Here is a 13,117-nt window from a genome sequence, read left to right on the forward strand (position 1 = left end):
CCTGCCCCAGACTCCTTAACTGAGGAAGATGAAACTGCTGTTTGGTCAAGTTGTCATTAATTGGGTTTTCTGCTACAGGCAGCTGAACACAATCTCTAACACGATCATTCTGATAAAGTGATAAAACCAGTGGGCACATGTGGGCAATGATGAGCACATGAACACAAAAAGCTAAAGCCATTTTTGTATATGACCACAGACCCACAGGGGAGTTGTGGGGCCTTTCCTCCCCTCTTTACAAAATGTTTTCTGCCATTGCTTACTAGTGTTCAGTGACATGGGAGCTATTTTGTGAATCAACACACACCAGCATCCACTCTGCCAGGGTCTGGGTCCCTCTGGCCTGCACACTGTCCCTAGCTGATGAGAGCCCAGTTCTGCCAACTGCCAGGGCTCCTCAGTACTTGGGGTGCACAGAGTCTGTGAGCTCCCAGAAACGGTACTCATGCTGGGAGACCCCTTGAAACAACCAGACCCCACAGGAGCATCTCCCCAGTCCCCAGCAGCATCCTGGGCTCAGCCCTCTCCTGGGGCCCACACAAGACATGTGGCTCAAAGCCCAGGCCAGCCCATGTCACCAGCACAATTTTCACACCAACTCTAAGAGACAGAAAGGTCCCAGTACCACCTGGCAGGCCACGGAGTCGCAGTCTGGAGCTGTCTCCAGACATACCCGGGGCCGTACAGCCCAGCTGGAGCAGGGGCCATGCTCCCCCACCACAACGCTGCCTACAGCATCTGCTTGACAGGTGGACGCCAAGGGTCCACCCGGGGTTCTCTCCAACACCACCGAGCTCACCCTGCCCACCCAAGTGACTCTCCCCAAGCCCACCTGACTTCCCTCATCCCACCTGAGTGACTCCCCGCAATCCCACTTGACTCCCCTCATCCCACTCGAGTGACTCCCCCCAAGCCCAGCTGACTCACCTCAAACCCCTGGAAAGACTCCCACCAATCCCACCTGATTGACTCAGCCCAAGCCCACCTGAGTGATTCACCCCAAGCCCACCTGAGTGACTCACCCCAATCCCACCTGAGTAACTCACCCCAAACCCACCTGAATGACTCCCACCAAACCCACCTGAGTGATTCACCCCAAGCCCACCTGAGTGATTCACCCCAATCCCACCTGAGTGACTCCCACCAAACCCACCTGAGTGACTCCCACCAAACCCACCTGAGTGATTCACCCCAATCCTACCTGAGTGACTCCCACCAAACCCATCTGAGTGACTCACCCCAAACCCACCTGAGTGATTCACCCCAATCCCACCTGAGTGACTCACCCCAAACCCACAAACGTGAGGCCTTCTACACCCACCTGAGTAACACACCCCAAACCCACCTGAGTGACTCCCACCAAACCCATCTGAGTGACTCACCCCAAACCCACCTGATTCACCCCAAACCCACCTGAGTGATTCACCCCAAGCTCACCTGAGTAATTCACCCCAAGCTCACCTGAGTGACTCACCCCAAACCCACCTGAGTGACTCCCTCCAAGCCCACCTGAGTGACTCACTTCAAGCCCACTTGAATGACTCACCCCTACTCCCAAATGACTCACCCCAATCTCACCTGAGTAACTTCCCCAAACCCACCTGAGTGACTCACTCCAATCCCACCCGAGTGACTCCCCCCAATCCCTGAGTGACTCCCCCCAGTCCCACCTGACTCACCCAACCCCCCCCCCAGTGCTCCCACCAATCCCACCTGAGTGACTCACCCCAAACCCACCTGAGTGATTCACCCCAATCCCACCTGAGTGACTCACCCCAAACCCACCTGAGTAACACACCCCAAACCCACCTGAGTGACTCCCACCAAACCCACCTGAGTGATTCACCCCAATCCCACCTGAGTGACTCCCACCAAACCCACCTGAGTGATTCACCCCAATCCCACCTGAGTGACTCCCACCAAACCCACCTGAGTGATTCACCCCAATCCCACCTGAGTGACTCCCACCAAACCCACCTGAGTGATTCACCCCAATCCCACCTGAGTGACTCCCACCAAACCCACCTGAGTGATTCACCCCAATCCCACCTGAGTGACTCCCACCAAACCCACCTGAGTGATTCACCCCAATCCCACCTGAGTGACTCCCACCAAACCCACCTGAGTGATTCACCCCAATCCCACCTGAGTGACTCCCACCAAACCCACCTGAGTGATTCACCCCAATCCTACCTGAGTGACTCCCACCAAACCCACCTGAGTGATTCACCCCAATCCTACCTGAGTGACTCCCACCAAACCCACCTGAGTGATTCACCCCAATCCTACCTGAGTGACTATCCTCGCTGTGGCTCAAAAGAAATCACGGTCTCTCATCCACAGAGGTGGGAACGCTGCCAGAGAAGCACCCAAGAGAAGCCCCGAGAGCCGCCGGGCAGAATGGCCTCACCAAGCTCCTCCTGGGCTCAAATATTGGGCGGTGGGGGGCAACAAGAGGGGCAGGTGCCCAAACACAAAGGATTCCGGGGGCCCAGGGCAAGACGGCACCGCCCAGACCACCGCAGGGCTGCAGCCACCGCCTCCATGGGCACGGCCCCCCAGTGGCTGCCAGCCCCCAGGCTCGGTCCCCCCATCCCCAGTAGGCCTCACCTACCCCAGAAACTCACAGCACCCCAAATATGTGCCCACAGTCCACACCACCAACAAATGGTCAACAGGACCCAAAGACACCACCGCCACCTGCTTCACACACTTACTACCATTCCGGGTCCTGACACGATGTCTTGTACCTCACACTCCATCGGACAGTCAGTCAACAAACATCTTCTAGGGCCAAATGGCTTTCACATGTGCAGAGCCACACAGCCCAAGCACTCACTGTCACCTTCTGACCAGGGTCCAGGGGACAGACACGAGGACAGTCTCAGTGCCTTGGGAGCACACGGTGCCAAGCTGGGTGGAGGGAACAGCATAGGCAAGGCCCCAGGTGGGAACAGCCAGACAAGTGCGGTACGGGGTGTGTGGGAGAGAGGGAGAGGGCCGTGGCGAAGAAGGGAGAGGAGGGGCCGCAGGACAGGAGGCCAGAAGGGCCAGGTGGCACCGAGGGCGCAGTGAGCGTGAGTATGAAGCCCTGTGCCCCTCAGCTCGGGCAAAGGCCTGACGATGCTCGCCGAGAAGCCTCCCACCTTCCGGAACGGGCTGCACCTCACGTACCTGGCAGAGCCAGTGACGGCCAAAGGCCATGTCACAGATGGGTGTCTCTTCCCACCAGGAGCCCGACTCGCTCACATGGGTCTCTCACTAGTACTGGTGTTGGGGACCGAGATGACACATCTACGCCAGAGGAGTGGGAAGCTCCCCATTTGGCAAGATGGGCCCCTAACCTATCTTCCGTTCAAACCAAGAGCTCAAGTTCAAAAGGCCGGGGCCTCGTCCATCCTGCACCTGCCCAGTGGCCCCCAGCACAGCCAAGGGGGAAGACGGGGCCCTGAACCACTCAGCCCGAAGTCGTCCTGCTCTTGGGGGCCAGGGGTGTGACTCGGTGTCCAGCAGGCCTGCCCCAAGCACCCTCTGGGGACCCTGAGCCCAGCCCTGCTCTGGGGCCTCAGACACAAAACTAGGGCACTGTGAGCAAGGCGCAACGGGACGGCGAGGGGCAGCGGGCTGGGGGCAGAGGGACAAGTCCTCTGGTGGAAGGGCAAGGCACAGCTGGAGAGAGGGGAGCAGGCAAGAACTCTGACCTGGGCAGACAGGACAGCAACTGGAGGACCAGTCGGGGCTTTGGCCTGAGGACCCGGCTCTGACCCGAGGGGACAGGGTACCAGAAGGGGAAGACGGGAGCCATGGGCTTCACGAAGGTGGCCGTGGTGGCAGGCATCCCAGGAAGCCACATTTTCTCAACAGGAACAGACTGGGGAAATCAAACTCCTGGGCTGGTACACCATGGCACCAAAATCCCCCAGCCTGGCCTCCCACCCTGACAGCCTCCTGCTGACTCAGGGTCACAGGACCCAGAAGAGGCAGTGCAGAAGACGGATGTCCCTGAGAGGGTGGGCAAGGTGGCTGCATCTGGCCACTTCCCCACTTTGCACACACGAGAGCTCAGCATCGGAACAGCCCAAAGACCCAGGTGCTGGGCAGACGGCAGGGGGGGGGGGAGGCCTTGCACAGATGTGTGCTCAGTGTTCACAGCAACACACGCAAAGCTCTATGGCTCCATTTCACAGATGAGGAAGCCGAGGCTTAAGGGAGATACCTAGGATTGGGCCTCCAGGACAGGCAGACACAGGTAGTCCTTCCCGGGTCTACAGGACCCCAGGATCTGCCTGTTCCCCGAGCCCCCCTGTACTCAGTCCCGGGAAGCATGCAGCGTCATCTGGATGGGAAGCCTGCAGCCACGGGGTGGGCACAGACCCGCCTCTCCCACTCTCTGGATGCCTGGCCCAGCATCCCCCTCGCCACACCAAAGCTGCCCCCAACCCCACCACCGCTCCCAGGTCACACTGCCCCCTCTTCCAGTCTGACCCCACCCTCACGCGGGGCCACCCACTGGCTCCTTCCAGGGCTGGGCACACGAGAAGGGTGAGGACAGTTCAGGGCTCACCCACCCAGGCAGCCAGCACCCCTGCGAGTGGCTATCCCCTGGACGGGTTTTATCACTGCTCGAGGCCTGGCTGAGCACGAAAACCCAGGCAGGAGCAGGGGCAGGGAAGTGGCCCCAGCCTGGAAAGACCAGCCAGGGACCCCCCGGCGCTGACAGCTGCTCTCCATGTCCTGACCAGCCAGGTCAACACACTCGTGCTCACTCCTGAATTTTCTTCTCTTTCTAGACCACTGCAAATTCTTCTATCAACCATCCCTTCTTCTCTGGGTCCACAGCACATAATTCTGCTTTTTTTGCTCAGAGACTGATGTCAGGGAATGTACTTGGGTTCACACGAGCAAGACGGAGAAGCCGCTGCTTAGGCGCAAGAGAAGTCTGTGTGAACGAGAAGCTCCAGACATGTCAACGCAGGGAGGGGCTGCCCACGGAAGCCAGCATGGCCAGCGGGGGCACGAGCAGGAGTGCTGGACGCCCTGACGAGGGGCGAGGATAGTCTGCTATCCCTGGACGTCGGACCGGACTCGGCGAGTGCACACACAGACTCAGATGGCTCAGAGGAGAAGGACCAGGCTTACGAAGGCGTGACTGACGACACTTGGGCCCGAGGACTGTCTTCAAGTTCCTGAAGGTGGTTACGGGACGGGAAGCCAACCGTGCTTCGCTCACCCCTTCCTTTGGAGAGGTCACAGGTTGGGTGCCCTTTGCTGAAAAGGGAGAACTTTCTACAGGCAGAGATGCTGGGGTTGGGACAGGCAGGAGAAGGGGCGCTCGCACAAAATCCCTCGATGAGATGAACACCAAGCCCCGGGCCCCCAAAGCCTGCACAGAGGATGACGCTCCCCCGGCTGAAGGGGACCCTCATCTGAACGCTTGTGTCCCAGAATTCCGCTACCCCTGGGACTCTCTTGGCACTGCAGGCTGCCCCTCCTTCATCAGCCCGGCCCACCCAGGGCCCTCGCCTCCAAATTCCCGGGGCTCTGCTGAGCCCGGCACACTGTTCCCTGCAGTCCTCCTGGCAGCTGGCAAGGCTGATGCACCCACAGAGCGGGGCTCCCGCCTGCTCTGACTCAGGGAGGCAGGTGCCCTGGGCTGGCGGCCTGGCTGTCCCGGCTCCCTGTGCCCGTCGTACCCTGAACTACCTCCACACAGCCTCCCTGCTCCAGCTGCACCCGCTGGGGTGCAGACATCCCTCTCCTTTTTGGGGCCTGAGCCTCCCAACGTCCACTGTCTGAACGCAGATCTTCTCACCTCTCTGTAGATGACCACCAGAGAAACTGGTCACCCCCTTAAAAGAATAACCCTGACACACACACACACCTCTTCTCCACATGGTGCCCCCCCACATCACGACCTCACGCAACCTCGTCATTCATCTGAACACATACGACCACCTTCCGTGGGAGGAAGTGAGCTCCCCGTCACTAGAGGCATTCCAAAAGAGGCTGATGGTGAGGGAGGTTCTGGGGTGTTAGTAATACTACTTCTTGATCTGAGTGCCGGTGACAGGGGCACTAAGAATTATAGAGGAACACAACATCACTCGGCATCAGGGAAATACGAATCAAAACCACAATGAGATACCACCTCACACTGGTCAGAACGGCCAAAATAACCAGTCAGGAAACAGCAGATGTTGGCAGGGATGCGGAGAAAGGGGAGCCCTCTTACACTGCTGGTGGGAATGCAAGCTGGTGCAGCCACTCTGGGAAACAGTGTGGAGCTTCCTCAAGAAAGTTAAATAGAGCGACCCTAAGACTTGGCAATTGTACTACTAGGGACCTATCCGAAGGGTACAAACATAGTGATCGGAAGGGACACCTGCACCCCGATGTTTATAGCACAGTGTCCACAAGAGCCAAACTATGGAAAGAGCCCAGATGTCCATCGACAGATGAATGGATAAAGAAGATGTGATATATAAATGTGTGATGGAATATTACTCGGCCATTAAAAAGGATGGAATCTTGTCATTTGCAATGACACAGATGGAAACAGAGTGTATTATGCAAGCAAAATAAGTCAATCAGAAGACAAATACCATATGATTTCACTCATATATGAAATTAAAGAAATAAAACAAATGAACACAGAGGAAGGGAGGGAAAAATAAAATAAAAACAGGGAGACAAACCGTAAGAGACACTGAACTCTAGGGAACAAATGGATGGTTGCTGGAGGGGAGGGGGAGGGGATGGGGTCACTGGGTGATGAGCCTGAAGGAGGACACGTGATGGAATGAGCACTGCGTGTTGTATGCAACTGATTAATTGCTAAATTCTACCTCTGAAACTAAACTAAACTAAACTAAACTAAAAAAAGAATTATTGAGCAATATACTTTCGATAAATGTACTTTTCTGCGTGAACATTATAATTCAATAAATATTTTTTAAAGATTTTTATTTATATATTTGGGGGGAGTGCATGTGCAGGGAAAGGGGCAGAGGGTGAGGGAGAACCTTAAACAGACCCCCCCAATGACCACAGAGCCTGATGTGGGGCTCAATCTCATGACCCCGAGATCATAACCTGAGACGAAATCAAGAGTTGGACACTTAATCAACTGAGCCACCCAGGCACCCCTCAATAAACATTTTTAAAAATCAAAAGTGACCAGGATTGGCTGAGCATTTCTTAGGAAGAAGATGTGGCTGGAAGACCACGGAGACCCTGCCTCCAGGCACTGACACTGACTGAGCTGCTAGTGGGCCCCGCCCAGCCCGGGGAAGGAGCTGGGCAAAACCCCACTGGTGGAGGAGTGAACAAGCAGGGGAACTGAGGACGGAGGGAGGCTCAGAAGAGTGGGCGAGGGAACGAGTGAGGGGGTGAGCAAGTGACCAGACAGACGGATGGCTGTACGCACGCAAGGGTACCCAGAGCGTGAACAAACAGGTGCCTGGGGGACCCCGGGAGTGAGCGCATGGGAACCAATGGATGGATGGAGGTGTGAGCACAGGGGCCTGGGGAGGACCCAGGGAGTGAGTGCATGGGAACGGATGGATGGATGGAGGTGTGAGCACAGGGGTGTGGGGAGAACCAGGGAGTGAGTGCATGGGAACGGATGGATGGATGGAGGTATGAGCACGGGGGGCCTGGGGAGGAGAGCTCTGAGGCCTATTTCCCCTCCTGCTGCTGCCCTGCCCTCCCCGGACTAGCTGGGGAGATGACCCGGGAAGGAACGGGCCCTGGCAACGAGAGCTGGAATGCTGGGTCCTGTCTGACACCTGCCCCTGCCTCAGAGCGCTCAGCCCGGAGCCTGCACACACTTCAGGACAGCCGTCCCTTTCATGTCACCCGGATTCAGAAGGAACCTCACTTCACGACATCTATAAATAGGCAGTGTTTACTGGAGGGCCAGCGCCTCCTCGAGCGAGGCCAGGTCCAGGCAGGGCCTGGGGAGGAGGAGCCATCCACGGGCCTCGCAGGCCCCCTGCCTGTTGCCAGCGGCCACCCCGGAAAGGAAGAAGGGAACGCCGCCCCTCCGGTCCCGGCCCCCCGTGTGGGGGAGCAGGCCCTTCAGCCAGGTCTTACAAGGCAGCCTCCTGAGCAGTGGAATGAAAGGGAGAAGCAGACAGGTGCAGAAGGAATGTTCTACAGGCCCATCCTTGGCTCCTGGGACAAACCCACAGCTGGAGCCCATGGTGCATCACAGAGCTCAGGACCCTCTGCCTCCCCGAGCTGCTGTATCTGCACCTCAGTTTTCTCATCCGGCAAGTGGGGCAACATTCCCGCCGGCCTCATGGGTGAGCTGAGAGAATGCGTGTGCCAGCTCGGCACCCCCTACGGCACCAGCCTGCCCTGCCCCTCCATGCTGGGCCCACTTCCACTCTGCCTTCCTTCCCCAGATGCCCACCCCAGCCGGGCCTGCAGGTGCAGGGGTGGGGGGGTGGGGGGGGACAGACACAGTTCGCCGAGGCCAGGCCCAACCGGACCCACCGAGCTGGCACAGGAGCAGGGGCACAGCTCAGGGAGGCAGAGGGTGGCAGAGGGGGAAAGCCCAGCCTCCCTGGAGGGTGAGGCCCTGCCAGGAGGACGCAAAGCCCCCCCCCGCACCCGAGGAGGACTCGCGCTGGGCATCCTGTGCCGTGGCACGGACGAGTTAGCGGAGTTCCCCGTCCCTGCTCTTCACACTGGAGCGCAAGCAAAGGTCTGGGTTTCCAGCTCCCCTCCTGCCTCAAGGCCAGGCCTTATCTTGTCATCGAGCCTGTCCCCAGAGTCTCAGAGGCGACGCAGACAAGGCCGGGGCAGGCGCACAGCAAGAGCGTAAACTCTGTATTGGAAACTACACCCAGGAGTGCCAGAAAAACCCGGCACCCACCTGCCACCGCGGGAAAGCCCCGCTCAGGTTCCAGGTGCGAATGAGAACCCGGGGAGGCCCCTCCGCGCTCTCACTTCCTGCAGGCGGGGACCCTGAGCCAGGAACCTCCTGGAGCCCCAGAACTTCTTCCCAGAGTGTGCCCCAGCCCCGGCCAGCAGACCCTGCCTCCTAAGCCAGTCACCCCAGTGCCCAGGGGTGCCCCAGCTTCGGGTGCTCCTCCAAACTGTAGCCCAAACTGAAAACCCCCATCTCCCTCCCTCCCTCCACCCCTCCCCCGTGCAGACCAGTGCTGAAAGGGTCCTCCTGGCCCCTGCAGATGAGATCTGAATTCCAAGCAGGGTTTCTTCCTCTCTCACGGTCCTAAAGGGGGTGACAAATGGAGGTCACAGAGAGTCATGGAGAGCCCCTTCCGTGGCCAGAGGAGTGCTGGCCACAGGGCAGTTTGGGCCCAGAGCACCTGCTGTAGGAAGGTTACGGGTTTGCCTGGGGGGCGCAGGGAGTCCCTCAGGCCTTTGCCCGGAGCAGAGGGATTCTAGCCAGGCCCTGGGCCTACGGGACAGAGGCTTCCAGCCATCCTGCCACGCAGACAAGCACGACGGGCTATGGCGGGGGCTCCCATCTTCAACACCGGCCACTCAGACGTCCACACCACCACATCCCCCCAAGTGGCTTCAGGTGGCACAAATGTCAGAAGCCATAGGCGGGGAGGAACGGCGCCCGGAAGCTGCAGCTGGCCTCACCGAATGTGCCCTTTCTGGGCCCGCTGGACCTGTGTTCCCGTCCTCCCTGTGCCCGGGCTCCCCCGAGAGCCGGGCAGGGCTGGCGAGCTCCCCCTTCCCAGCCTCGCACGGAGGTGCGGCCGAGGCTCCAGCACAAAGTGCTAATTATGTTGTTTTTAAAATCCATTTCAGAGAGTGAGCTAATAACTGGATCGGAGGAGCGGCGTTCGCGGACAGACCACGAGTGCCACGGGTTCCCGCCTGCCTCGTTGACGGGAGCTCAAAGTTGCAGCATGCTCGAGAAATCGCTCAAGGTTAGATTAAAAATAAGAACACCCGTGAAGATTCACGTGACTCATTAGTATCACCGTCCAACAGGAGACAGTTCCTTGGAGGGCCTGGCTTGGGGCTGGTTTTTGTTCTGGGCCTAGGACGACCTTAATTTGCATTTATATTAAAAAAGAAGAAAACAAACAGAATTAACTAGAAAGGTGCTTTGTTTCCTGTAAATTTGAGCTCTTCTGCTAAACAGCTTCCTAGCAGCAGACGTGGCGGGGACTCGTCAGAGTGGGGGGTTCATGCCTGCTCCGCGCAGGGTAAGGTGCCAGGTAGCCGCAAGCACCCGGGAGCCCACCCGCCCTCGACTTCCACCCGACAGGGCAGCACTGCACCAGGCTCCTTCCACAGGTACGAAAGCCGCGCTCGGAGGACAGAAATGACCTGCCTGGGCTCTTCCAGTATGACCAGACTCAGCTCACAAGCCACAGCCTGGGCTCCAAGCTCAGGGCCAGGGCAGCTGAATTCAGGCAGTGTTTTCTTCCTTGTCCTCACATACGTTCTCCAGCCTGTCTTTCCACAAACTCGGGTGGAAACTCAAGGAAGGAAGGGAGAAAAATCCGCAGTCACCAGATGCCCCCCTGGTCCTGGGTGGACAGGAGTCCCACCTGCGCCCCTGGCTGAACTTACACCCTCCATTTGGCCACACGTTCCTTGACTTTTCTCTTTGGAGCCTTGAGCGTTCGAAGCACGTGCCCGGAACTGCCAATAAGGATCAATAAACACACCCGGATGGGAACTTCATCAGTCTATTTACTTTTTCACGTAAATGGGAACATCTCGGGGCTTGGTTTTTCCCTCCAATCCTCTCCTCAGTGTTGTAGCTCGGCTCGTGAGACCAGCCACGGGTTCCAGGTGCTGGTGTCACTCCGGGGGCCAGGGTGCTGGGAGATGTCACCTGCTTTGGGGCTAGATCACTAGGGAATGTTTAGGGAATGAGGGGGTCTCTCCCCCAGGGCGGTCAGTCGTGGAGGCACATTTCTCACTCTCAGGCTCTCCAGCAAACAGGCCCCTGTACCCCCCCGGAATCGCTGCCATGGGCATCCGTACGTTACAGCCACAGCTCAGGCTGCCAGTTGAAAGACAAGGATGACAGTAACGACTGCCCGGCCCTTTCAGATGCTGGAAGCACAGGGTGGGGAAGGAAGGACTTTTCTGTGTTTTGGCCGCTGGGCCAAGCGCGTGGGGCAAGCGGCAACAGAGCTAGCTACGTAGACAACAGAAGAGCAATTTCCTTCCAAAAACATAAAAACCTGCACCAATGAATTAAACATTTCAAACAAGATGACTCTCTACAAAGTCTTCTCAACCAAGAAGCAAAGCCAGGCCGTCCTGTGCTGGCACTTCCTGTTGCATATGGCACTAAGCAATCCTGCTTTTTCAGCATGCAGAGCTTTCCAGACAAAGAAAAATATCAAGGGGAAAATTAGAGAAGGAGGTCCAGAGGACTCAGGGCGGAGGGAGGAGAGAAGGGTGGGCAGGAAGAGGCCTCTTGTCACAGCGAGGGGGCACAGGGGACTGGACGGGCACAGGAAAGAGGCCCCCAGAGCCAACACAGTGGCCCTGACAGGTCCAAGGAGATGGCTGTGCAGAGGCAGGGTGCTGCACGGGGGACAAGTTGCAAACCACAGAGACACCACCCTACCTGCTGCCATGTCCACTGGGAGGAAGGGACCTGCTCCAGTTCCCAAGGGTCTCAGAGTATCACACCTGCGGGCTCTCCAAACCCCCTGACCGCAGTGGGGGCACTGCCCTAGGCACCTACTAGAGACTTTGCTCTGTGGCCAGCACCCTTGGGAGAGGGACCCACAGGAGTCCCCAGGGTGTACCAACTGGACTCTCTCCCCAGGCCAGGGCCGAACCTCCCCAGTTTCCGGGCAATGTGCACACTTGCCTTACCCACTGTCACAGCCTGGGGGTGGGCAGGTCTTGCCCTGCCCCCGTCCTCCACTGCCCTCTCAGAGCAGTTCACCTGGCTGTCACCCCCACCCCAATCACCAGAGAACAAACTCTCCCCCCCCCCAATCCCCCGGGTCCTGGCACGACCAGGCTCCAGAATGCGAAGAGGAGCCAGGAGGGAGGAAAGCTGAAATCTGGGCTCAGAGAAGGCTGGAGGCTTGCGAGGATCCCCGGCCGCCTGAGTCCCTCTCCGTACTGCGGAGCCAGGCCAGCCCTCTCCAAGTCCCAGAGAGGTAGTAAGTGTAAGGCTTGGAACCCCGCGCAGCCCAGCCCGCGCTGGGGCGGTGGGTGGGTGGGTGTCTGCTATGGGATTATTCTTAGCGCTCCACTCTTTTCGCAAAAGTGGCGCCTCCGCCCTCCCGGCTCCGGCACGCTCGCTCGGGGCTCGCACGCCCGCCCAGACACCGGCGCGGAGCGGAGCTCCGGGTGGGGTCCGCGAGGGGTGAGGCTCGGAGGCGCAGGAGAGGCGGGGGCTCTGGAGAGAGGAGGGGGCGCGGCGGGAGGGGCCCCCGGCGACAGGCTGCGTTTAACCCTCGGCGCCCCGTACCCTGCCCTGCGCCGCGCGCTCAGCCGCCTCCCCGGACTCCTCCCGGGGCGCGGGGAGCCCGGCGGCGGCGCGCCCAGCCCTTACCTATGGTGGTGATGACCGTGATGGCAAAGTAGAAGGAGCCGGCGAATTTCCACTGGACGCCGGCGCGGTGCGGCTCCGACTGCAGGATCACCAGCTCCAGCTGCCGGTAGTCCTCGGCGCTGATGTTGTACTTCCCCTTGATCCGGATCTCCTCGGCTTTGAGTTTCTCCTCCTCGCGCATCTCGTGGTCCGACTCGAGGGCATCGAAGACGGCGGCGCCCACCAGCAGGTAGGTGAAGGTGCAGACGATGAGGGACAGAGTCCGCACGTTCTGCCTCTTCATGGCCGCCAGCAAGGAGCCGGCGCGGGGGGCATGTCCCGCAGGCTCGCAGCCGCGCGCGTCCCACTGCAGCGCCCGGCGGCCGCCGCCGCCTCCTCCGCCGCCGCCGCCGCCTCCAAGTTGTAAGCGGCGGCGGCAGCGCAGCAGCAGCAGCAGCAGCAGCGGGGAGGCGGGGGGCGGGGAGGCTGGGGGGGCCCCCCTCCGCCGGGGCCGCCACAGCCGCCGCCACCGCGAGGCGGCTGGCGGGGCAGGGGCGGCGCGGGCCCGGGCTCGGGCGAGAAGGCGGACAGGCACAGGAGGCTGCTCGAGCG

At 59.4% G+C, this 13,117-nt stretch overlaps 1 protein-coding gene across 1 annotated transcript in view; it reads right to left on the reverse strand.

The window, feature by feature from the left end:
* The window catches only part of KCNK9 (potassium two pore domain channel subfamily K member 9), a 79,899-nt gene extending 67,090 nt beyond the window's left edge, over positions 1–12,809 (reverse strand). The window contains exon 1 of the mRNA XM_040625535.1: positions 12,527–12,809. Within this exon, the coding sequence (XP_040481469.1) occupies positions 12,527–12,809 (283 nt within the window). The remainder of the gene's footprint in view (positions 1–12,526) is intronic.
* Between the last annotated feature and the right edge of the window lie 308 nt (positions 12,810–13,117).

This window comes from Ursus maritimus, unplaced genomic scaffold, assembly GCF_017311325.1.
Source record: "Ursus maritimus isolate PB19 unplaced genomic scaffold, ASM1731132v1 scaffold_9, whole genome shotgun sequence".
Taxonomy (NCBI): Eukaryota; Metazoa; Chordata; class Mammalia; order Carnivora; family Ursidae; genus Ursus; species Ursus maritimus.